This window comes from Octopus sinensis, linkage group LG12, assembly GCF_006345805.1.
Source record: "Octopus sinensis linkage group LG12, ASM634580v1, whole genome shotgun sequence".
Classification (NCBI taxonomy): Eukaryota; Metazoa; Mollusca; class Cephalopoda; order Octopoda; family Octopodidae; genus Octopus; species Octopus sinensis.
In genome coordinates, this window is record NC_043008.1 from 10,224,763 (window position 1) to 10,248,064 (window position 23,302).

The window sequence follows — 23,302 nt, forward strand, 5'->3', positions numbered from 1 at the left end:
GTAACTGGTACTTATTTTATCGACCCCGAAATGATGAAAGGCAAAGTAGACCTCGGCGGAATTTGAAATCAGAACGTAGCGGCAGACGAAATACCTATTTCTTTATTACCCACAAGGGGCTAAACATAGAGGGGACAAACAAGGACAGACATAGGTATTAAGTCGATTACATCGACCCCAGTGCGTAACTGGTACTTAATTTATCGACCCCGAAAGGATGAAAGGCAAAGTCGACCTCGGCGGAATTTGAACTCAGAACGTAGAAAAATATAACCGTGGGGCTTTTGTCCGAGGAGGCGTTTTCCCTGGTGGGGGCGGATCCCACGTCATCTACACTTTTGGAAAATTCCCATTGCAAATGAATTAATTGAATGTAGTGAAATAATTTTAACTTTCAACGAAATTAGATATTCTTTTCTACACTAGGCACAAGGCCCGAAATTTGGGGGGAGGGGGCCAGTCGAATAGATCGACCCCAGTGTACAACTGGTACTTAATTTATCGACCCCCGAATGAATGAAAGGCAAAGTCGACCTCGGCGGAGTTTGAACTCAGAACGTGGCAGCTGACGAAATACTTATTTCTTTACTGCCCACAAGGGGCTACACACAGAGAGGACAAACAAGAAGAGACAAAGAGATTAAGTCGATTACATCGACTCCAGTGCGTAACTGGTACTTAATTTATCGACCCCGAAAGGATGAAAGGCAAAGTCGGCCTCGGCGGAGTTTGAACTCAGAACATAAAGACGAAATACTGCTAAGGATTTCGCCCAGCGTGCTAACGTTTCTGCCAGCTCAGCACTGTACGGCATTTGGTCCTCTATTACTTATGTCACTTAATCATCATAGAAGCAAATAATGATTAAATAATTATTAAGAAAATATTGGATAATTAAGGGAACCTGTTTCTTCGAGACAAAATACATTTGGAAGGTAGTGTATCTAGAATAGTCTCCCTTGTTGGTCATCTCTTTGTCAATTAATTAATTGGATTTTAATTAATAAAAAAATACAAATTTGAATGCAATAAATTATAAAATATATATTTGTAGTGATTCAGAAATGAGCTTATTCCTGTTTATGGAAGTGTATTTAGTTTAGATCGGTCGACCAATGAATGGAATTGTAATTGTTCTCTGTGTATATATTGACCGACCTCTGCCAGAGAAGACATAAAAACGAAGGTTGGCAAGTTGCTTCATCGCCTTCCCCCGATGGCTGCTACTATCACACGTGTGTCTCAACTGATCTGTGTTCCTCTCTTACACAGATCTATCGGCCCGGCTTTCAGAAACTCCTCTCGTTTGCTGTCGTTGTCAGTCACTAACATGGACAAATTTCTAATCAACGATTCCAAATATTCTTGGTTAAAAGAATTAGGACTTTCGTCCCATAACCATGGTGTTTATTTTGGCAAGTCTTGGTGCGGCAGTGGCGAGGTAGGATGTTTTAAAAATTATTTTCTGCAGCAGAAAGGGCATTTTTTTCCCTGTCAAACAAAAGCCTCCCTCCTCTTTTGTTCTCCTCATGTTCACAATTCCATGCATATAATTCCCGCTTTCTGTTCCCATTTAATTTCGATGTATTAATTAAATATAAATAAATGAAAACTTTATAATGTTATCTTAAAATTAATTTTAATCATAATTCTACGGATAAGTTAGGCATTCGAAACAAATATCTAATATGCATGCGTGCGTGTTATGTTTGCAAAAAAGAAAAGAACAACTTAGAATATTTACGTGTCAGCCAGAGAATTAGGTAAAGCATTTCTTTAATTAAGTTCTATAATGAAGTTATTGTTGTAATAGGGTAATGAATGGCAAAGAATTAAATAAATAAAAGAAAATCAAAACCAATTTTTTTCCCCAATTATTGAACTAAATAGTATTTGATTTCAATATTAACAACAACAAAAATTGTTGTCCTGGAATACAATTGATCAATATGAATAGTATAATGCGAAATTAATTAATATAAGAAATCAGTGTTAAAATCTTTTGAAGTAGTTGGTTCTTCGACGTTGCCTATTTCCTTATACGTTACATATGTTCTAAATAATTAGTGGTTAGCTTTCGTTATTATTATTATTATTAATCAACATAAAAATCGATTAATTTCAAACATATTGCAACGTTGTTAAATTCTGTTCGTGGGGGAAGGGTGTTTAAAAAAATAATTTTTTTTTTTTTTTTCATAATCGCATGAATTTCCGGGTGTCGAGCACAAATTCGCAAAAATTGGCGATCTTCTGAAAATTAAAAAAAATCAAAGTTATGAGGTACTTAAGCAAGTGGCAGAATTCTGGTTTAAGAACTCCGTATAAACTATGATAACCTTCGTTTTTTTTTGTTTTGTTTTTTTGCTTGGAATTTTCCGAAAATTTTCCTTTTTACACCCCCACCTCATAAATCCTAAAACTTCTACTCTTTTTCGATGTGTTTTAAAAATCAGTGTTCAAAATACAGAAAATTCGAATTATTAGCGTTTTTATTACAAATTAATACATTGGTCTTTAAAGTGTTAATAATAGTTTGGGCTTTTGGATTCAAGCCCACGCTTCCAGGCCCTGTTATTACAATTCTTCGACAGACTCTAATAAGAGCTAAGTTGTTAACATTATATTCTCAATGATAACCTGTATTGATATCTATTCTTATTATCTCCAAGAACATCTCACATAGTTACTGTGATGGAATGATAAAAACAGATCCTCATTAAGCACCTACGTATTTACTAAAATTCATCCTTGGATTCGTTACCAGTCATAAACTTGAAGCATGATTTGAATGAATCTCACGACCCCTTTCTCTCTAGTGTTTTTCCCCTCTCTATCAGACAAATGAATGCAAAGTAGGGTACTACTTGAGAACAGTGGTCCCGGTGCGCGCACTCGCGTAGCCGCGCATCCGTGCTAGCTAGTCGTGACTAGTCGATCCTACGACGACCTTAGCAAAGTAAATAAAACACAAAAACACAAATAATTTTTTAAACAAAGTAAATAACACACAAAAACACAAAGTAAGGATCAACTAGTCACGACTAGCTAGCGGGGATGCGCGACTACGCGAGTGCGCGCACCGGAACCACTGTTCTCAAGTAGTACTGCAAAGTAGACTAGTTTATGCTAATCCAAGAACTTATGCCAAAAATATAGCAAAAATATAGCCTCTGTAATTCCATGTCCTTGTACAAACCCCAAATACAGGTCATCTAAGCTATATACTACCTTGCTTTAACTTTCCCAACATTTTGAATTATTTAAAAAATTTGCTCCCATTTCAAGTCTCTATGGTTGATCGTCTTTAACTCTTTTGCATTCAGATCACTCTGTCAAATGTAAGGCTTATTTATTCACCTTATTTGGAAGTAATCATGTTATTATCTTATAGCTTTGAGATGTCGATGATGGGATTGTTTATTTTTAGGATTGTAGGGTAGGTGTGAGAGGCCAGATCTGGTTTGAGTATAAAACAGAATATCCTGGGCTGGATATAGCCAGTTTAAATGCTAAAGGGTTAAACATCTTTGCCTTTATGTTACATGATAATAGTGATACACCAGAAATCATTGTTTCTGCTTATCTTACTAACATAATCTTTTCAACTCTAGGCACAAAACCTGAAATTTCTGGGGAAGGGGGCCAGTTGATTACATCGACCCCAGTATGCAACTAGTACTTAATTTATCGACCCCTAAAAGGATGAAAGGCAAAGTCAACTTCAGCGGAATTTGAACTCGAATGTAAAGACAGATGAAATACCTATTTCTTTACTACCCACAAGGGGCTAAACATAGAGAGGACAAACAAGGACAGACAAATGGATTAAGTCGATTATATCGACACCTGTGCCTAACTGGTACTTATTTAATCGACCCTGAAAGGATTAAAGGCAAAGTCAACCTCTGCAGAATTTGAACTCAGAATGTAAAGACAGACAAAATACCTCTAAACATTTCGCCTGCCCGGCATGCTAGTGTTTCTACCAGCTTGCTGCCTTATCTTGCTGACATAATAGCTATGTAACTTGATAGCTTGAAACCTTCAACACTTTAGTAATTATTTTTTACAATGTCCTTATTGTCCTATTTTTTTTTTATTTCCTTAATGGTACTTCTATTGCCTCTACTCTAGGTAGCTTGTCTCTATTCAACACACATTCTTGCTTCTCTTCAAGAATGTGTTCGTTGCTTTCATTGCCACTTTTACTGAGGCATGGTTTTCTACTGTTGTCTAACCATTTGTTTCGTACAAACGACAGTATAATTATGTTTATGAATAATTAAAATAGATTTAGAACTAATACTCATATGGTTTGAACAAAATTATATCTCAATAAAATAACTATTTGAAGTAGAGTATTTGCTGCCTTATGGCCAGCTGAATAAATCATCATCATCATCATTGTTTAACGTCTGCTTCACATGCTAGCATGGGTTGGACGATTTGACTGAGGACTGGCGAACCAGATGGCTGCACCAAACTCCAATCTGATCTGGCAGAGTTTCTACAGCTGGATGCCCTTCCTAACGCCAACTACTCTGAGAGTGTAGTGGGTGCTTTTACGTGCCACCGGCACAAGGGCCAGTCAGGCGGTACTGGCAACAGCCATGCTCAAATGGTGCTTTTTATGTGCCACCTGCACAGGAGCCAGTCCAGTGGCACTGGCAACGACCTCACTCGAATGTTTTTTTTTCATGTGCCACCAGCACAAGTGCTAGTGAGGCGACGCAGGTAACGATCACGCTCGAATGGTGTTTTTAACATGCCATGAATAATTAAAATAGATTTAGAACTAATACTCATGGTTTGAACAAAATTATATCTCAATAAAATAACTACTTGACGTTGAGTAGTTGCTGCCTTATGGCCAGATGAATAAATAAAGCTACTAATTTTTATTCCGATAGTGAAGATACGTAAAAAGCACCATCTGATCGTGGCCATTTGCCAGCCTCGTCTGGCACCTGTGCAGGTGGCACATAAAAAGCACCCACTACACTCACGGAGTGGTTGGCGTTAGGAAGGGCATCCAGCTGTAGAAGCATTGCCAGATCAGACTGGGCCTGGCGCAGCCCTCTGGTTTCCCAGACCCCAGTTGAACCGTCTAACCCATGCTAGCATGGAAAACGGACGTTAAACGATGATGATGATGTGAAGCCATTAGGATTGTAGGGTAGGTGTGAGAGGCCAGATCTGGTTTGTGTATAAAACAGAATACCATCTATGGTAGAAGACACTTAAAATGTCACAGTGGGGCCTATGCTATGAAACTATTACATGGTTATGAAACAAATTTTGTAACCACAGCTGAGGCTTCTTTTTGTTTCTACTCAATTTCTTGTTTCCATTTTTCACAGTTTTTTTTAAGAGAAAAAAATAATTAGTAGTCAGAAACAGTATTAATAATATCTAAAGTAATATTTATCACCCCTTAAAAGTGGATGTTGTGTAAGAACACAGAATACTGCAACAGTTACCATGAGAGAACCTCTCATATGGACTAGTGGTGCACTCTTGTTTATACTGCTAGTGGGAGATAATCAACCACCACCAGGACTACGAGATCATGTGATTTTGGCCTTGTCAATGATAGATACCCAACAGCTGGAAATGGCAGTGATTTCTCTGCTAGCAATATACATGAAATCTCAGTGCCAGATTAGGCATTGGTCTTGGTGGCATGCAATAAGCGCCATTCATGTGTGGGTTGTTGCCAGTGCCGCCTGACTGGCTCCCCGTGCCGGTGACATGTGAAAAAAAAACCATCGAACGTGGTCGATGATGAAGATGAGAAACAGTGTTAACCCTTTAGTGTTTAAACCGGCCATATCCGGCCCAAATATTCTAAATGTTTTATATTCAAACTGGCGATATCTGGCCTCTCACACCTAACCTACATTGACATTCTTAAAATAAACAATCACATCATTGAAACCTCAAAGCTATAAGATAATGCATGATTAATTCAAAACAATTTGAGTGAGAATGTATTACATTTAACAGAGTAATTTGAACACTAAAGGGTTAATACCAAAAGTTCAATATTTATCACCATTTACATTTATGCTTTATGTTTGGTGATCAAAGGTGTAAAGAATTGGGCATTAGTTTTGATGTTTAGGTCACTCTGTCGGGTGAGATGTAGTCTTCTATCTTGTGCACACTCGTGTGTTTGTATCATCATCATCATCCAGTGTTTAAAATCCAGGTTTCGTCCCCGTTAATGGGAGTGGCCAGGTCTACCTCAGTTCCATAGCAACTGAGGCAGGCAGGTGCAGCCCACCTCAACCTTTGGGCTTGCTGGTGCCCATTCTCCCTTATTTATCATGAGGCTTTTTTAGGGGGAGTGGGGCTGGATTTTCTATAGGGAGCATGCCCTTGTTTACCCCCAAGTTCAGATTGTAGACATGAGTGATCCCGAGACCAAGGCCTCTACTATGATTTTTAAGAAATGTGGTGGAAAACTAGCCCAGAAAAGCAGGGACACTACTCCCTGAGACCCCTTTCAGAGCCCCCCCTCCCATACATACATATATCACGTGATCACGTGACCGACCTGACCATCAGATGTTGCTACACATCGCTGGTCACATTGCGTTCGCATTGTTTTTTTAGCCTTCAAATGACATGACGCCACCCTGCTGGCTAAGCGAGCAGGTCAACAGAAGAAAGAGTGGTGAAAGAGTACAGCAGGGATCACCACCCCCCTGTTGGAGCCTCGTGGAGCTTTTAGGTGTTTTCGCTCAATAAACACACACAACGCCCAGTCTGGGAATCAAAACCACGATCCTGCGACCGTGAGTCCGCTGCCCTAACCACTGGGCCATTGCGTATACACACACACACGCACACATTGAGATATAGGCAGCTTTTTAAATGCATATATTCCCATTTTAAAGTTTCTGATGCCCCCATAATTAACCGTCTCCCATACATTATGTTTCTTAATATATTCTTGATGTATTCTTATCTTTGTAGAGTGAAACTTAAGTCTGTCATTATTGTTAATATATTATAATTTATTACTGGCTGGTTTGCATGCCACTCCTTCTCCTGCCCCTCTCACTCCCCTTCAGTTCTTATCTGATTTCCTTCTGCACTGCTGTTTGTCCTTGATCTATTTAAGAAGCTGAAAAAGAGAAGGGCAGTGAAAATGTGTATGTGGTTGCTTAATCTGCTAGGAATAGCAGCTAAATCTTCCTCAAATCACACACTACTGTCTGAAGATCCCCCCCCCCAAATAAAATGATAACACACTGAGGATTATACCACACCTGAAAAATAAGACAAGACAGCGATGGCTTGATTCTCTTTTAGGTTTGCTTATTTAGAATAAGACACTTTTATTCTCTTACTAGTTTCAGCTTGAGAGCTATGGTCATGCTGGGGCACTTTTATTTGAAATTAAATTAAAAATTTTTTTTTTTAAGTCACTGTTTGATACCAAGGAGACCGATAGACTAAGTACTAGGCTTACAAAGAATAAGTCCTTGGGTCGATTTGCTCGACTAAAGGCGGTGCTCCAGCATGGCCACAGTCAAATGACTGAAACAAGTAAAAGAACAAACATTAAAACTGGTTTACATATAAATGTTGTACTCGGATTTCAGTTATAAATCACACTCTCATTTTACTCAGCCTTGTTGACAGATCAAAGGGTGGTGGCAGGAAACCAGCCGCCATTAATTCACGGGGTGGCGGGGAAAGGATTTTGTTCTAAATGTTTTGTATGACAATATCTTCACTTCCACCACCACCCACTATACTACCGTCATTGTTACTACTGCCATCAATGTCATCACCTTTGTTGTCACTATCATCATCATCATCATAACATTTGAACTGAATATTATTTTTGTAATTTTCCATTTCAGGTTGTGACCTCCATGTGCCCAGCCAATAACTTACCTATTGCTCAAGTTACACAGGTATGTTTCCTATATTTTTATGTTTTTATTTAAGCACCATTTGTGGGTCATTGTTGGTGGCACGCAATAAGCACCGTTCAAGCGTGGGTTGTTGCCAGTGAGTGCCGCCTGACTGGTTCCCCATGCCAGTGGCACGTAAAAACCCCATCCAAACATGGTCAATGCCGGTGGCATGTAAAAAACACCATCTGAACTTGGCCGATGCTAGTGCCACCTGACTAGCTCTTGTGCCAATGGCACATAAAAAGCATCCACTACACTCAAAGTGGTTGGCATTAAGAAGGGCATCCAGCTGTAGAAACATTGTCTGATCAGATCGGAGCCTGGTGCAGCCTCCTGGCTTGCCAATCCCCTGTCAAACCGTCCAACTCATGCCAGCATGGAAAACGGATGTTAAACAATGAAGATGATGGTGAGCTGGCTAGAAATGTTAGCAAACTGGGCAAAATGCTAAGTGGCATTTTGTCCATCTTTGTCCTGAGTTGAAATTCCGCCGAGGTCAGCTTTGTCTTTCATTCTTTTGGGGTCGAAGATGTGTAGCAGTATGTCATTTGTTTTTACGATAATGCAGCTTCTTTATACATTAGTTAAGCATTAAGATTGTGCAAGATGGTTTATATAACATCAGGCCAGTTGTTTTTTATTCAACCTTTGTTCACATTGAGATTGACTGCTTCACAATAGCCTTGAGGGATAAGTTTATGCATTGCTTTTGTTAGATGTCATGAAATCTTTTTTTCTCTTAAAAAAAAACAAACAAAAACTCCAAGATAAGATATATTCACTAGTGCAGCTAGAGTGTGTGCTACTCGGGGTGGCTTTTCTGTTTGCTACCCCTGGACCCCACAAAGAACACATATTGCCTACAGCAGACCCAAATGTGCTGCTGGGGGTGGATTGATCCCTACTAGCTATGCTAGTGGATATATTGCAATGTTACATAGTATTTTAATTTTATATTTTCATATGAATATAGGGCAAATTATTTTTGAAATACAGGATAGAAGAGACTTTAGTCCTATAAGAGATGACTCTATAGTGTCAGTGGCAGAATAAATGTACCTAGTCCACATTTAAGAAAGTTGGTGTTAGGAAGGACATCCATGTCTGAAATCCATTCCATGAAAAGGAATGAAAGAACAAAAGAAACCTGGACTTCACATGCCATGGTTCAGGAAAGCCACTTTGATCAATTACTCTGAATAAAAACCATTACAGGAGAGATGGAACTTTGGACGAGGCGGGACTTTGGACTGTGATAAGATATGAATTAGTGACCTGCTATGTCAGCATTAATATGCAATCAGCTGAGGTTGATGTCAGTGAGTTAAAGTAAAAGTTATTTTGCTACTGGACAACTTCATTAACTTATCAGACTTAAACACTGTCTAAAGATGTAAGGACTCAAGGTTTTTTTGAACTCGTTCTTAGATAAGATTCTGCTCACTTTTGACCATTCATTTCTTCGTTACTAAAATATTTATCTTATGTAGGTACTCTTGAGAAGCACAGGTTATCTGTGGAATTAAAAGGTGGCGAGCTGGCAGAAACGTTAGCACGCCGGGCGAAATCCATAGCTGTATTTTGTCTGCTGTTACGTTCTGAGTTCAAATTCCGCCAAGGTTGACTTTGTCTTTCATCCTTTCGGGGTCGATAAATTAAGTACCAGTTACACACTGGGGTCGATATAATTGACTTAATCTGTTTGTCTTTCCTTGTTTGTCTTCTCTGTATTTAGCCCCTTGTGGGTAATAAAGAAATAGGTTATTTGTGGAACTGTAAGAAATTTCATTACCTTCAATCTTTTGGTTCTTTGTAGGGTAACCCAGCTGATTATGAACATGCTATTGCTGCAACAAAAGAGGCTTGGAATGTTTGGGTTGAGGTAAGCGCTTAATTGAATTTCTTTTTCTTTTTCTGTAGAAATCACTGGAAGTATAAAGCATTTGTGGGTAGCTCAGTCTGTGATGTATTTCTCAATAATATATGTAGTCTGATCAATAAGTATCTGAACTGTTTCTATAGTAACAAAGCTAAAGCATGGAGAGTGAACACAGTTGTGCATGTGCATTAAGTTTTAATGTTTTAAATTCACTTCTGCTGTTTACAGCAATGCTTGGAAGGAAGGTGTGTAGCGTGTGATCATTGCATTGACAAAGACAGAGAAAGATGAGCAGAGAATCTGTATCAAATTTTGCCAAAAGCTTGGCGATATCTGCTCAGAGACCTATGCAAAGTTTTCAAAGAGTTTTCATCATTCTCAACACAGTCGGGGAGATCTTGTGCAACTGAAACCCGAGGGTCTTCTTAGTCAACTGAAAGCAGTTTTGGCAGACATGCATCTCGTACTCAAATCTTCAGTTATGATGGACTGAACTGAACTGTAACTAATCTGCACATCTGATAACTTTGTCGGCTTCTGAGCAGGTATTGCCATGACAACTTTCTCTGTCATGGTCAATGCAACGATCACATGCTACACACCTTCCTTCCAAGCAGTGCTTTGAACGGTGGAGGTGAGCTAGAATGTTAAAACTTAATGTGCATGCACAGAAGAGTTCAAGGTCAATCTGTGCTAAGTGGCTTCACTCTGCATGCTTTAGCTTCGTTACTATGGCAACAGTCCGGATACTTATTGATCAGACCTTGTACACACACACACACACACACACACACTATTTGTTGGGTAACAAGGCTACCATTTGTTTCATGCTTAGAGAAATCTCAATTATCAAACCCTCCACATGAAATCGATGGTAGCCTTGTTAACTCACCATGTTTAATCCACCAATGCAGTGTTGAGCACTTATTCTTATGTTCTCACTGTTTGATATTAGTGTACAGAAGGGTTTAAATTAGAAAAGATAGGAGAAAAATATAATGAAATAACTATTAACAAATATCTTTCTTCTTGTTGGTTTTTATTAGATGCCAGGACCACAGAGGGGTGAAATAGTGAGGCAGATTGGTGAAGCCCTGAGACACAAAAAACATCTCCTTGGAAAACTGGTAGGTTTGTCATTGTTGTTTTGGATTCCATTTCAATTCAGTTTTTTAAATTCTTATTGGGAATCAGTATTCTAATTGGAATTGGATAAAATTTTATTTCTTTTTTTATATTTCAGGAGTCTTTGGAAATGGGAAAAATCTTGCCTGAAGGTGAAGGTGAGGTGCAGGAATTCATAGATATTGCTGACTATGCTGTGGGATTGTCTCGGATGTTTGCAGGACACGTTTTCCCTTCAGAACGTAAGTTGATATAAGTGAATATAATCATTTCTTCTTTACTAAAATATTTATCTTAAGTAGGTGCCCTTGAGAAGCACAGTTTATTTGTGGAACTGTAAGAATTTTCATTACCTTCAATCTTTTGGGTCTTTGTAGGGTAACCCAGCTGATTATTAACATGCTATTGCTGCAACAAAAGAGGCTTGGAATGTTTTATAATCACTGCTTTCTACTAAAATTATTGCAGTTTAAGAGTTTTAATTTTTATCCATAAATCTATGTGGTATCCTTTGCCAGGTTACCCTAGCTAGAGATAGCAGCTGAATCTCCTGCAAATTACATGTCACTGTCTTAAAAAAAAGGGAAGGTTCCATTGGATAACAATATAGTCCGAGACACACTAACTGGAGAAAAATCATCATTATCGTTAAATGTCTGCTTTCCATGCTAGCATGGGTTGGACGATTTTGATCGAGGGCTGGCGAACCAGATGGCTGCACCAGGCTCCAATCTTGATTTGGCAGGGTTTCTACTGCTTGATACCCTTCCTAATGCCAACCACTCCGAGAGTGAGAGTGTAGTGGGTGCTTTTTACATGCCACCGGCACCTTGCCATCACCATATGGATGGTTATGGCTAGACTGCCTTTAATCTCGTTTCCTCCATCAAAATTTAGTCCTAAACAATAACTAAAAGATACTGCAGCCTACCAAAACTATACTCATTATTTTTTAGTATTAAAGAATATTTCCTCCATGGACAGACAGAATTCTAGTCATTTTCCAGAGAAATTCAGATTAGCTCCAAATATTGGCAAAACATTTGTGATGCTGTAATGCCAGCTTCTTTAAACATTAAGGTTGTGCAAGATGGTTTATATAACATCAGGCCAGTTATTTTTTATTCAACCTTTGTTCACATTGAGATTGACTGCTTCACATTTAAACTTCAAGTACATTTTGTGTTAAGCCTGCTGTATAAGTACTACTACAACACTGCCCCACATCTCGCTCTCTCTCCATCTCTTGATTCAGTTATTACGGTTATCTTTTCACTTCACACATTTTATTCTCCCTCACTGTTTCTCTTTACCCCTCTCTTACTATCTTATACGTATGAGTGTGTTAAATATTGCTGCTTTTTTGTTTTTTGTTTTTTTGGACTTGGGCCAAAAATGTTTTATTGTCTGCTGTTTTATTCAGGTAAAGGTCACGCCTTACTCGAACAGTGGAATCCAGTTGGAACCGTTGGTATTATTACTGCCTTTAACTTTCCTGTAGCTGTCTATGGATGGAATGCTTGTATTGCTATGGTAACTGGCAACACTCTATTATGGTAAGCCAACCCTTTCTAGCAAATAAATTGTAGATTGGAATTATTTTCTGAGAACTTGTGTTGTGTTTTAGAATATCATTCTGATTCGTTACTGTTTTAATTACCACAACTGCTTTTAATTACCACACTGCTTATAATTACCACAACTGCTTTTGTGTTACATAAGGGGTCAGGATGAGCTGACCTCCATTAGAGATGGAAAGTAAAGAAGAAGGGCAAAATTAATCTTCGTGGCATTTGTTTCTCTGGTTGGCGTCTACTCTGGGGTCAGACTAACACTGATCTCTCATACTAGCACTAGGCCACATTGGCTAAAAATTGAGTATAACTGACTGAATTTATCTTGGTGGTATCATCATCATTTAACGTCCGCTTTCCATGCTAGCATGGGTTGGACGATTTGACTGAGATCTGGTGAACCAGACTCCAATCTGATCTGGCAGAGTTTCTACAGCTGGATGCCCTTCCTAACGCCAACCACTCCGAGAGTGTAGTGGGTGCTTTTACGTGCCACCGGCATGAGGGCCAATTTGGTGGTACTGGCAGTGGCCACGCCCAAATGGTGCTTTTTACGTGCCACCTGCACGTTTTTGCAATTAACATTAGTTGACTTCAGATTGGTGGAGGATTGTTTTTGTTTTTTCTACTTCCAATGCTAAGCATTTTTGTCCAGTGTGCTAACGATTCTGCCAGTTCATCACCTTAAGGGCAAGATTAATATTAGCTTCAAATCTTGGTACAAGGCCAGTAATTTTAGGCTAGTAGGGAAAGTCAATTATATTGACCCCAATGTTCAACTGGTACTTATTTTACCGATCCTGAAAGGATGACAGGCAAAGTTGACCATGGCAGAATTTAAAATTAAGCCTGTGACATTGGCCAAGATGGTGAAGAATAGAACTAAATGGTTTACTCTTATCACCTTTTTTTTAGTTTTCGTAATTAACATTAGTTGACTTCAGATGGGTGGAGGGTTGTTTTTGTTTTTTCTACTTCCAATGCAAAACGATTAAAATTGATTAATTTACTGGAATTTAGTTAATATAGCTCTTTTAAGAAAAAATATCTGGTGTCTAACTGAAAGAAATCCATATGACATTTGTTTTAAGTATAATTTCCCTATAAAAGGATTAAAATTCCTAGAGTGAACTCTATAAAGGTATAATGCATATTCTTACCCACTTAAATTTTTCTATTTTCAGGAAAGGAGCTCCAAGTACCCCTCTGACCAGTATAGCTACAACAAAGTAAGTACCAATGGCTTTCCAGCTCAACTGGATCAGACAAAATATAACCTATTGCCATCTTCATTGATCATTTGGTTTATGCCATGGTCTCTGAGTGTTCCATTAGAGTTCTGCAGAAAATATATTTGTATAATCATCCTCATTTGTTCTAGGTCAGTTTTTTTTTTTTTTTCCATGCTGGCATGAGTCAGAGGCTGAGACTTGTTGATGCAATAGTCATTGACTGGATGTCCTTCCTATTATCAATATTTGTCTGTTTTTTAACTAATGTACTTTTAGTTCCACTGGCTTTTCACATATTGGAACTGGTGAAACTACTGCGTTTTATGGGAGGTGTAAACATAACCTTACTGTTACCTTAACAGTGTCAGTGTGAGGACAGGAAGAATATGTAATCACAAATGCACACGCACACACACACACACACACATTTTTGATGGGATGCTGTGCAGTTTCTTCTTTATTGCCCACAAGGGGCTAAACATAGAGGGGAAAAACAAGGACAGACAAAGGGATTAAGTCGATTACATCGACCCCAGTGCATAACTGGTACTTAATTTATCAACCCCAAAAAGATGAAAAGCAAAGTTGACCTCAGTGGAATTTGAGCTCAGAACGTAGCGGCAGAAGAAATACCGCTAAGCATTTCGCTCGGCATGCTAACGTTTCTGCCAGCTCGCCACCTTCTGTGCAGTTTCTGTCTACTAATTTCACTTGCAAGGCATTGGTCAGTTTGACGCTATTATAGACAATGCTTGGCTCAATGTAATACAGTCAGGATGGTACCCAAAACCATATAGTTTGAAGTACACTCATGAAGATGTCTTGGGATCATCTTTCGTCACTTCTTCCTAAGTCATCCAAATGAAACTGATTATTCATTCCACTGTTTCTCCGTGTCTTTTCATTTGGTGAGAAACTCTGAAGAACAATAGAGGGAATCATTGATGTAGGAACTCATAAACTGAATGCCATGACCTGTATTGAGTATATTTCTCTCATTCGTTCTGTGTGTATGCATGTGCATATCTCAATCATCATTCATCATTTAGTGTCTGTTTTCCATGCTGGCATGGGTTGGATGGTTTGACTGGCACTGGTAAGGTCAGAGGTTGCACCAAGCTCCATTGTCTGTTCTGGCATGGTTTCTATGGCTGGATGCCCTTCCTAATGCCAACCACTTTATAGAGTTTACTGGGTGCTTTTTATGTGGCCCCTTGCAGTTTGGTTAAAGGAGTTTGCTATTCCAGCCACATGGTATTTTGGGGGTTCAGTTCTGTTGCAGGGCATCTCAGACAAGTGTCTTCTACTATAGCCGAAATCCAGGCCAATCAATACCTTATGAGTGGATTTGACTGACAGAAACTGAAAGAAGCCTATCATGTGTATATAGGAGATGTCTCCTTGTCTTGACATCAAATGATTTTTGTGTCACCAGTGTGCTCGTTGCCAGGGCCACTGACTGGCTCCTGTCATTTTGTTGCAGATGAATACACTACCATTTAACCCTTTAGTGTTCACATTAATCTGCAAAAATTAATTTTTTATCCTCATTGTTTTGAACTAATCATGCGTTATCTTGTAGCTATGAGATTTTGAAGAGGTAGCTGTTAATTTTTAAAACGATATTGTAGGGTTGGTGTGAAAGACCAGTTTGAATATAAAACAGGCAGAATACTTTTGGGCGGATATGGCCGGTTTAAATGCTAAAGGGTAAAATAAAAGAAAATTAACTTTACTGTTTTAGGAGGGAATGCACTTTTTTTGTGTGATTTGTTGATGAATAGTGAAAATAAAAACGAAATTTCTAATATAATACTTGTGAGAATGTAATGTTTTTATTTACTTACTCCATCCTTCTCTGTGTTGCTATGTATTTAAAAATGAATGCATCCAAGTCGTAGGCTGGGGGACCCAGTCACTATTTCTTTAGAAGGGAGTCTGTGAGAAGATTAGTGATTGTCTATGGGGGAAAATAGTAAGAAAAGCTCATCAAGTGATTTGATAGTTTGAAAGTAGAAGGAAGGGGGAGACCTACTTGACATTTTCTGATCAAAATGTCAGATCTTGCTTTCCTTCTTCGTGGTGAACTGATTTCTGTCACTTGTGACCTTTTTGGAGCAATGCTAGTTTCAAGTTCTGCAAAACAGATTAGCAGACCTGGATATGAATGGTGACCAAGTTGATGGAAGCTATTACTGCAATAATTTTCTGCTGCATCAAATGCAAAATGACTGCAAGCCTCAAAGGACATTTGCAAGGAGATATTATGAATAAAAGTCCTTCAGCAGATGTGAAATAAATTTGCTTGCTGGTGGTGGTGGTGGAGGAGGAGGAGGAAGAGTCTAATGTTTATTCTTCTGCTCAACAGACAGCGATTACAATTTTAAACTGTTTACATAATATTTTCCTACAAAGATAATCCTAGTTTCCTCAGATCCTGCTCAGTATAGTCATACTGATATTTCTCAATGATTTGAAAAATAAAAGTAGATTTTTTAAAATCTAATTTTTAAAATCTATTTTTAATACATGAAAAAATCTATCTACATGATACATCATCATTATCGTTTAACGTCCGCTTTCCATGCTAGCATGGGTTGGACGATTTGACTGAGGACTGGCGAACCAGATGGCTGTGCCAGGCTCCAATCTGATCTGGCAGAGTTTCTACAGCTGGATGCCCTTCCTAACACCAACCACTTTGAGAGTGTAGTGGGTGCTTTTAAAGTGCCACCGGCACGAGGGCCAGTCTGGTGGTACTAGCAACGGCCACACTCGAAAATGGTGTTTTTTTACGTGCCACCTGCACAGGAGTCAGTCCAGCAGCACTGGCAACAACCTTGCTCGAATGTTTTGTTCACGTGCCACCGGCACAAGTGCCATTCAGGCAACGCTGACAACAATCACGCTCAAATGGTGCTCTTTACGTGCCAGACAGCTGCTCTGGCAGTGATCCCGCTTGGATGGAGCTGTGAGCGCTCCACTGGCATGGGTGCCAGTCATCAAATGCAATATATATATTAAATTCTCTTTATGAAATATTTTAAAAAAATGAACATTTGTTTCAGTAATATAAAGTTGATGAGTTTTTTTTCCAAATTTCTTTTCCAGAATTGTTCAATCTGTATTGGAAGCCAACAGTTTACCGGGTGCTATCAGTTCATTGGTCTGTGGTGGTGCCGATGTTGGGTAAATATTTTCACAGAATTTTTGTTTTTTTTAAACATGAAACAGTAGAATTGCAAATTATTTGTTCAAAAAATGAGAATATTTTCTTTAATAAGAGTTTTATTGTATAATTATATTTGCTAGGATTATGGAATAAAAAAAAAAGAATCTTGTTTGATTCTGTTAACTATACAAGTTATAGATTATGACCTTGATTTGGCATGAATCACAAAAAAACCTTCAGAGGAACAAGAAAATTTTGTTTTCTACTCTGTTGTTGCTCAGCTTCAGATCAACAGAGATTGAGCTGATATATAATCAAAAGCATTCCAACCATGACCTACCTGTTATATGGTGGTTATGGAAGTTGCTGGTTTTTGGTTGCATGAACCAGTTTCTGCCTGATCATTTCTTATTGTTGTGTTTATGTCGTTGGTGAGTAATGGGGAAATATGGGCAATGGGCTACTAGATGGTCCCAGTTTTGAGGAGAAAAAATTGAATAAAATGATTGAGAGAGAGAGACACAGTAGTGATAAGAGGAGGAAAGGTATGTGTATTGGGACCCTTGGGTCATCAACAGCTTTCACGAGCAAGAGAAGTTGAAGCCATTGTACTTTGAGTGGGAGAGACAAGCAGGAAAAGTGTCCCTGGGTCAGTGGTTGTAATATTGGTTTTAAACTTTGATGCAAGGCCAGCAAGTTTTGGTTGGGGGTAAGTCAATTACACTGACCCCAGTGGTCAACTGGCACTTATTTTACCCAATCCTGAAAGGAAGAAAGACAAAGTCGACCTTGGTAGAATTTGAACTCAGAATCTAAAGACAAGTGGGTTGCTGCTAAGTATTTCACCTGATGTGCTAATGATTCTGCTAGCTTGCTGCCTTAAAAGTTTGTTTGCATCAATTGGGAAACCAGTAGGTGTAATGTTGAGGAGTGAATATTTGCCAGTCACTAGAATGTTTAATAATTAATTAGTTAGTTAGTTAATTTTTGGCTCAAAAAGCAAGGCCATGTAGGGGGGACATGGAGTTATGTACAGGGTGGGTGTTCATGCAAAGAGTTCAGGCCATTTCTGGTCAAGGGAGAGTTTGAACCGAGCGGTTGTCGGCATCGTCACCATCTCGTCCAGCAGCTTATTCCACGGATCCGCAACCCGGACGGAGAAAGACCCTCTCCTTCGATTGAGATAAAATCGACGCAGATAGAGCTTTTCGGAGTGACCCCACAGCCGACGCTCTGGAGCAGGAGTGAAGAACAGCTCTTTCGAGAGGTTACACTTTCCGCTTATGATGTTGTGAGCGAGAATGAGATCATCACGGCATCGTCGTTTTTCTAGAGAATAAAGGTCGAGCGTCTTCAGCCTTTCTTCATAAGACAAATTCTTGAGACCAAGAACCATGCGGGTAGCCAGCTTCTGGACTCTTTCGAGATGCTGTATGTCTTTGAGGAGATGAGAAGAGGCTTGAATCCCATGGGTGACAGTTGAATTGTCTGAGAGAAAATAGAACAAAACCTAACTCCTCTCTAATTAACGAGTTTGCAATTTTTGTTGCTTAGTGATTGGCTTTTAACCTTTTAGCATTCACATTATTCCATCAAATGTAATTCTTATTTCTTCACATTGTTTTGAATTAATCATGCATCGGCTGGTAGCGTAGAGATTATGATGAGGTAACTGTTAATTTTTAGAATGACATTGTAGGATTGGTGTAAGAGGCCAGATTTGACCATTTTGAGCATAAAACTGGTATTTTGGCTGGATATGGCCGGTTTAAATGCTAAATGGTTTCACTGACCTTCCATGACCACAACTTAGTATTGTTGTATAGTGCTTCCCTCTACTCCTTAATTCACACTATCTTTGTGTCTACAGATGTTGTTATCATCTGCCACAGGGCCTTCCATCAGATTATCAAAGGTAGCTAGGTAGCTTGAAGTTGATGTCTAAGAATAGTTGATGTTCTTTTGTTTGATTTAAAAAAAAAAATATTGTCTCCATATAAAAATGGCATCAACTGTTTCTCTACCAAGTTTAAATGTAACTTGATTCTTTCGTGTTTCTTTACTTTTATGTTGGCATCTTTATGTCTATAATAACGTGATCCCCATGACCGACCAGGCTATCAGATGTTGCTACACATTGCTGGTCACAATGCGCTTCACATTGTTTTAGCCTTCAAACGACACCACCTCCTGGCTGAGCGAGCAGGCCACCAGAAGAAAGAGTGAGAGAAAGTCGTGGCAAAAGAGTACAGCAGGGATCGCCACCATCCCCTGCCGGAGCCTCATGGAGCTTTTGGTGTTTTCGCTCAATAAACACTCACAACGCCTGGTCTGGGGATCGAAACCGCGACCCTATGACCATGAGTCCGCTGCCCTAACCACTGGGCCATTTCGCCTCCACCATGTTTATAATAATCACAATAATTCTTGATATAAAAGCAAAACTGTAGAAAATGGTAAAAATAAGTGTGAGGTTTTATTCTTTTTGGCTGTAAAGGAAACTTATTTAAAACTAACGAGTTAGGTTTTCTTGATACTTAATTTGAAATTACATTTGTTTTGATGCCTTCATTATCTTTTTTTTTTTTTCTTATCCTCCCATTTCTAGAAATCTCATGGCAACAGATGAAAGAGTTAACCTTTTGTCTTTCACAGGAAGCACTGCAGTGAGTTTTAAAAATACAACTTTGTATACCTTACAAAACATGCACTCTCTCTCTCTTTTTCTCTCTTTCTCTCTCTCTCTCTTTCTCTCTCTCTCTCTTTCTCTCTCTCACTATCTCTCTCTCTCTCTCTCGTGCTATCTCGCTCTCTCTCTCTCTCTCTCTCTCTTTCTCTCTCTCGCTTTTGCTTTCTCTCTCTCTCTCTCTTTCTCCCTCATATTGAAGCATTGTATAATGTGAAGTTTCAATTTTCAACCACATAGTTGTTAAATGTTTATAATGTGTGTGTGTGTATGTATATATATATAAAACCAGCTTAGAGAAGAGACGAAACGAAACCAAACGAATTGAATCGACGCGAAGGCGCTCAGTCATACAATAGTGTAATAAATAAAATATATATACATACATACATATATGTACGTACCTACATCTACATGTATATATACATGCATATATAAATATATATACGTGTGTACAGGACACCACAAAAAGACGTAGAACTCAACGAGGAATGAAAACGTAAAAACAGCATGGAACGGACCATTTTTTTAACAACGGAAAAACAGAGTACAAGGCAACTACACAAGGAAAAATCCCCTTCATCAGCTGTCCCTAGTTCAACTCCAGCGTACACACACACACACACACACACACATATGAGGTCAAGGTGGGTATCTCCATTCACTTAGTAAATTTTTAATTTGCTTTTTTTCTTTTGTCTTTTAGATTGGCAAACTTGTATCATTGAAGGTCCATGAAAGATTTGGTTAGTCTAACATTATTCCTTTGTTTTACTATTTCAAATTTTGATTTAATTAATTCTTTTATCACAAAGATTCTTAACCTTTTTTTCTCCCTTTTTTCCTTGTTTCAGGTAAATGCCTTTTGGAATTAGGAGGCAACAATGCACTCATTGGTAAATATTCTTTACTTTTTAACTTGGTTTACAACAAAATAGCTTTAAAAACATTTAAGTAAAATTTTGAAACATACAGGCACAGGCGTGGGTGGGTGGTAAGAAGTTTGCTTCCCAACCACAGGGTTCCAGGTTCAGTCCCACTGCATGGCATCTTGTGCAATTGTCTTCTATAGCCTTGGGCCAACCAAAGCCTTGTGAGTAAATTTGGTAGACAGAAACTGAAAGAAGCCTGTTGTTGTGTTTGTGTTCTCTCCCCTATTACCACCTGAGAACTGGTGTTGGTTTGTTTATCTCCCCATAACTTAGTAGTTTGGCAAAAGAGACCGATGGAATAGATGCCAGGCTTAAAAAAGAGAGCTACTGGGGTTCGTTTGTTTGTTTAAAAAACCTTCAGGGTGGTACTCTAGCATGGCTGCAGTCTAATAACCGAAACAAGTAAAAAGGAAAAAAGATATACAAAGATATAAGCACAAGCATGGCTGTGTGGTTAAGAAGCTAGGTTTGCAATCGCATGGTTTTGTGTTCAGTCCCACTGTGCAGCACCTTAAGCAAATGTCTTCTATTATTGCTTCAGGTTTACCAATGCCTTAGGAGAGAATTTGGTAGACAGAAACTGTATGGAAGCAGGCGGTGAACTGGCAGAAGCGTTAGCACGCCGGGCGAAATGCTTAGCGGTATTTTGCCTTCCGCTACGTTCTGAGTTCAAATTCCGCCGAGGTTGACTTTGCTTTTCATCCTTTCGGGGTCGATTAAATAAGTACCAGTTACGCACTGGGGTCTATGTAATCGACTTAATCCGTTTGTCCCTTCTGTGTTTGACCCCTTGTGGGTAGTAAAGAAATAGGTATTTCGTCTGCCGCTACGTTCTGAGTTCAAATTCCGCCGGGGTCGACTTTGCCTTTCACCCTTTCGGGGTCAATAAATTAAGTACCAGTTACGCACTGGGGTCGATGTAATCGACTTAATCCGTTTGTCTGTCCATGTTTGTCCCCTCTGTGTTTAGCCCCTTGTGGGTAGTAAAGAAATAAGAAACTTTATGGAAACCTGTTGAGTATTTATGTTTGTGTGTGTCTTTTTGTTTGTTCTTCGTTGCTTGACAACTGGTGTTGGTTTATTTATGTTCCCATAACTTAGCTGTTTGGAAAAAAGAAATAAGTACCTGACTTGAACTTTTAGCATTTAATCCAGCCATATTCAGCTAAAATATTTTACTTGTTTTATGTTAGAACTGACCAGATCCAACCTCTTGCACTTGCCCTTCAATGTCCTTCTAAAAATACATAAACACACCATTGGAATCTTGAAGCTTCAAGATAATGCATAATTGATTCAAAGCAATGGGAATAAATAAGGATTACATTTGACAAAGAATCCTGAATACTAAAGGGTTAAAAGAAATATATATATACTGGTGTTGATTTGTTTCACTAAATCTTTTGAAGTGATGGCTCTGCATGGCTGCAGTCCAATGATTGGAGCGAGTAAAAGATGAAAGAAACATTTTAAATGAAGTTTTAAAGAGACGTGTTTGCCAAGAAAATGAGACAATTTGAGAAATATTTGAAAATATGTTGATGCTGAAGAAACTTAATAAAATATTTTTTTAATTGTATTTAATAGTAAACGATGATGCTGATCTTGAAATGGTTGTGCGATCTGCTCTGTTTGCTTGTGCTGGAACTGCTGGTCAAAGATGTACAACTACAAGACGTTTGGTAAGCATTAGAAATTATTGAACTTTTTTGGCTTTAAAAGTATATTATGAAAATAAATTTCTTTTGTCTGTTTTTGTTTTATATCTCTCATCCTTACACAGTCTCTCCTCTTTCAGCCAATGATTCTCCCCTCACTTCCCTAACAGTAGTATGTTCTTAAACTAGTGAGCCTGGTGCCTCTATGTAGCTGCTGAACATGCTAGAAACAAAAACCAAATCTTCCTCTTAACACACTCTTGTTTTAGAGAGAGACACATTGAACATTGTGTCCCTGATATACAAAAAAAACTTGGTGATATGATCACAGCTGAAATATCTTTAATCTCAGGTTTCCTCAGTCAGGGTTAACCTGGGACTAAACCTTAACTATATTCTTTTTCCTTTCTCTAACATAAATGTATATTATCTTTTAGCTTGACATCAGTCTTGATTCTCAGAATTGTGTAGATTGAGAAATGAGAGAAAAGGGTCCAGTTGTGTAAACCTATTACTTTAAATCCTGTCACTTTTTCCTGCTGCTAAACTGTTCTTTTACGTGTGTTTATTTTCCATAAGATTTTACATGAGAAAGTCCATGATGAAGTTGTGACAAAACTGGTGAAAGCTTACGGCCAGCTGTCTATCGGTGACCCATTGGAATGTGAGTATATTCTCCTTTTGATGTAGCTTTTACTGTAATTGTTGGGTTTGTTTAGCACAGGGCTCGAGTTCCAGTAGTGCATCGTTACCAGCGTCACACTACTGGCACTCAATCCCCATGCTAGTAGGGTATTAAGAGCACCATCCGAGCGTGATCGTTGTCAGAGCGGCTATCTGACCTCCGTGCCGGTGGCACGTGAAAAACACCATTTGAGCATGATCGTTACCAGCATCGCCTTACTGGCACCCGCGCCGGTGGCATGTGTAAAAGATTCGAGCGAGGTCGTTGCCAGTACCGCCAGACTGGCCCTGTGTCGGTGGCACGTAAAAAGCACCCACTACACTCTCGGAGTGGTTGGCGTTAGGAAGGGCATCCAGCGGTAGAAACTCTGCCAGATTAAGATTGGAGCCTGGTGCAGCCATCTGGTTCGCCAGCTCTCAGTC

At 38.9% G+C, this 23,302-nt stretch overlaps 1 protein-coding gene across 1 annotated transcript in view; it reads left to right on the forward strand.

The window, feature by feature from the left end:
* Positions 1–1,077: 1,077 nt before the first annotated feature.
* The window catches only part of LOC115218057 (alpha-aminoadipic semialdehyde dehydrogenase), a 31,465-nt gene continuing 9,240 nt past the window's right edge, over positions 1,078–23,302 (forward strand). Inside the window, exons 1-13 of the mRNA XM_029787823.2 lie at positions 1,078–1,441; positions 7,881–7,934; positions 9,754–9,819; positions 10,863–10,943; positions 11,060–11,183; positions 12,365–12,497; positions 13,700–13,744; positions 16,859–16,936; positions 19,528–19,585; positions 20,312–20,351; positions 20,460–20,501; positions 22,125–22,219; positions 22,775–22,859. Of these exons, the coding sequence (XP_029643683.1) occupies positions 1,217–1,441; positions 7,881–7,934; positions 9,754–9,819; positions 10,863–10,943; positions 11,060–11,183; positions 12,365–12,497; positions 13,700–13,744; positions 16,859–16,936; positions 19,528–19,585; positions 20,312–20,351; positions 20,460–20,501; positions 22,125–22,219; positions 22,775–22,859 (1,126 nt within the window). The 5' untranslated portion in view covers positions 1,078–1,216. The remainder of the gene's footprint in view (positions 1,442–7,880; positions 7,935–9,753; positions 9,820–10,862; positions 10,944–11,059; positions 11,184–12,364; positions 12,498–13,699; positions 13,745–16,858; positions 16,937–19,527; positions 19,586–20,311; positions 20,352–20,459; positions 20,502–22,124; positions 22,220–22,774; positions 22,860–23,302) is intronic.